General features: G+C 43.0%; 1 protein-coding gene across 1 annotated transcript; it reads left to right on the forward strand.

Moving 5' to 3' along the window:
* Positions 1-557: 557 nt before the first annotated feature.
* LOC143034829 (uncharacterized) lies at positions 558-1,376 on the forward strand. The gene has a single exon (XM_076201174.1). The coding sequence runs from the start codon at positions 558-560 to the stop codon at positions 1,374-1,376; it is 819 nt and encodes a 272-aa protein (XP_076057289.1).
* The last annotated feature ends 1,392 nt before the right edge of the window (positions 1,377-2,768 follow it).

Consider the following 2,768-nt stretch of genomic DNA (forward strand, 5'->3'; position numbering starts at 1 on the left):
CCCTGGGGGCAACACCGGGAAACTCTCATTCCCATCGTCCAAAGCCTCGTCCGCACAAGGCTCCTCTTCGTGGCCCCAGTACTACACGACCTACCCAGACAGAAGTTGCTCTGCATGGTAAGGGTAGAATGCCAAGCCCTACGTGTGGCACTCGGCCTCCCAAAGTCAGTACCACACGAACAGGTATACAACGAAGCTGGCATACTACCTCTCTGGGCCCGGGTCAGGAGGGATGCCTGCCGGTACCTCTTCAATTCAGCAAAGGTACCAAATTCCACGGACGAGAAACTCTATGAAGGATGGATCTCGGCACCGCACGGCGAGCCCACCCAGGGCCTGCCAGGTTCTGTTAAAGACCTGTGTCTCAGAGCTGAACTCCAACTCAGCGATCGCCGCCTCATCGCCCAGTGCCAAGTAGACCCCTTTCCCCCCTGGGACCTCCTCCCGCCAGAGGACTGAGGAAAAAGGCAAACCCCCACCTGCTGATCGCTCACACCAGGGAACTCCTAGCGAAGGAATTCGCAAACGATTTCCGGATATGCACCGATGGATTGGTTATGGAAGACGGCCGTACGGGTGCAGGTGTCTACCTGGAACCCACGGGAAAGACCATCGCCAGGAAAATAACGCCCACCACCATCCTTACAGCTGAGCTACTCGCCATACGGGAAGCCCTCCGGGAAATCATCGCCCTCCTCCACCCACCCCCAAGGGTCACAATCCTGACGGACTCTCGCTCGAGCCTCGAAGTGCTTCTGAGTGGCTACTGCGTCTCCAGACCGGAGCTGAGTGAAGAAATACTTCGACTCTCGACAGAAACAGCGAAACTCGGCACTAACCTCCTGTTCCAATGGGTACCCGCCCATGTAGGACTCGAGGGAAACGAGAAAGCCGACAAGGCGGCTAAACGGGGTGCACTAGGTCAGGAGGATACCGCCATGCTCATCCCACCCTCAACTGGTGATACCTACAAGAAGATAGACGCCGCTGCATGGGAACTATGGAGAGAGGAGTATGAGACTATTGCAGCTGACCGAGGATGGCCCACCACAACCGGCACTAAACCCACCCACAAAACTCTAACTGCACTGCCTTCACACACCTTGGCCATGGCATCCAGAATCCGGGTAAACCACTGGCGAACCCAATACACAGATGCAGCATGCACATGCGGCAAGGAGCCAGCCTCTTTTAACCACTGTCTCTTCATCTGCCCCGACCTGGGGCACCACTTCCAGCACCTCAGGGACCTCCTGGGGGATCCCATCACAGCCCTGTACCGTCTCCGGGCAGGTAGCAATACGGATGCCGGGCAGGGGCACCTAGCCCTTGCAGCTAAACTAACCTGCTCCTCCCCAGTAGGGTCCCTGCTGTAGCTCTGCTACAAAACACCCCTGACATTAAGAAACCCCTCTCAATACACCCACCTACATAATTAACCTAGGCAAGATAAAAGGCATATTTTAACTAAAAGACAGTCCCTTAATCGGCGGAGGCCGCTGGGACTCAATAAAAAAAAAAAAAAAAAAAAAATGGAGCCAGGGTATTCTCTTCGTTGGTCGTGATGAGATTAAACCTCAGCATTCCAACGGAGTTTCGTTTATCTGTATAGAACAGCGTGGCGGTAATTAGAATAATGACTAACGCCGCAAAATGCATTGCAAAAGGTAAACTGAGGCAGGGTAGAGAATTTTTTCAACATTTTCGCACTTGAGCGGGTTTCCTTGGCCTGAATAGAATCATATAATGGTACATGAGATAAATGTTCTTAAAATACTACTATTCTCCAAATTTTTATATGAAAAATGGTTAAAAGGTAACCCAGTTCATCACATCAGTCTAATATCTATTCATGCTCCATTCAGCTGCAATAGGATCTCTCCGATCTGGATCGTAAAATGATTATGTGTCGCACAAACGGTCTGTGCTGTATATACGAAATCAGTAAGCAGGACCTAATCTCAATTATTAAACAATGAACATAGCTTCAACTTCCAAGGTACATGTGTCTCTGCATACGGTGTGTTGAGATTTGCACATATAGATTTAGTATATGGCGAAGACAGTCCAAAACCTCAGCATCAGTGATATTATTTTACACCAATTCAAGTAATCCTTTCATAAGAACCTAAGAACATAAGAATGAAGGAGACTATAAGAGACCATAAGGCCTGCACTAGGCAGTTCCATGTCTCTTACCATCTGTCACCCCTATCCATAGTTATCTAATATTCTCTTATAACAATAAATTGTTTCAGTTCTTTTTATATGGTTACTAAGTCTATTCCATTTGTTGACCATTCTGGTAAATAATTTTTTCTTCTATTTCATTCTTAAAATTAAAAAAAGATGTCACCTTGTATGGAAGGGGTTAAATGCTACAAGATATATCGTCTACCCTATCAAGAGGATACCACGAGCATGAATACAATATTCTAAAAAAATAATAATAATAATAATAATGATTAATAAATAAATAGATAAATAAATAAATAAGTAAATAAAAAATAAAATAAAAAATAAATAAATAAATAAATAAATGAATAAATAAATAAATAAATAAATAAATGAATAAATGAATAAATGAATAAATGAATAAATGAATAAATAAATAAATAAATAAATAAATAAATAAATAAATAAATAAATAAATAAATAAATAAATAAATAAATGAATAAATAAAATAAAATAAAATAAAATAAAATAAAATAAAATGAAATAAGAAACAAAATAAATAAATAGATAGATAAATAGATAAATAAATAAA

The sequence above is a fragment of the Oratosquilla oratoria genome, chromosome 18, assembly GCF_046742065.1.
Source record: "Oratosquilla oratoria isolate Oo_2021 chromosome 18, ASM4674206v1, whole genome shotgun sequence".
NCBI lineage: Eukaryota > Metazoa > Arthropoda > Malacostraca > Stomatopoda > Squillidae > Oratosquilla > Oratosquilla oratoria.

Coding starts and splice junctions, on each gene's coding strand:
- LOC143034829 (XM_076201174.1), top strand. CDS start 558: ATGGAAGACGGCCGTACGGGTGCAGGTGTCTACCTGGAACCCACGGGA.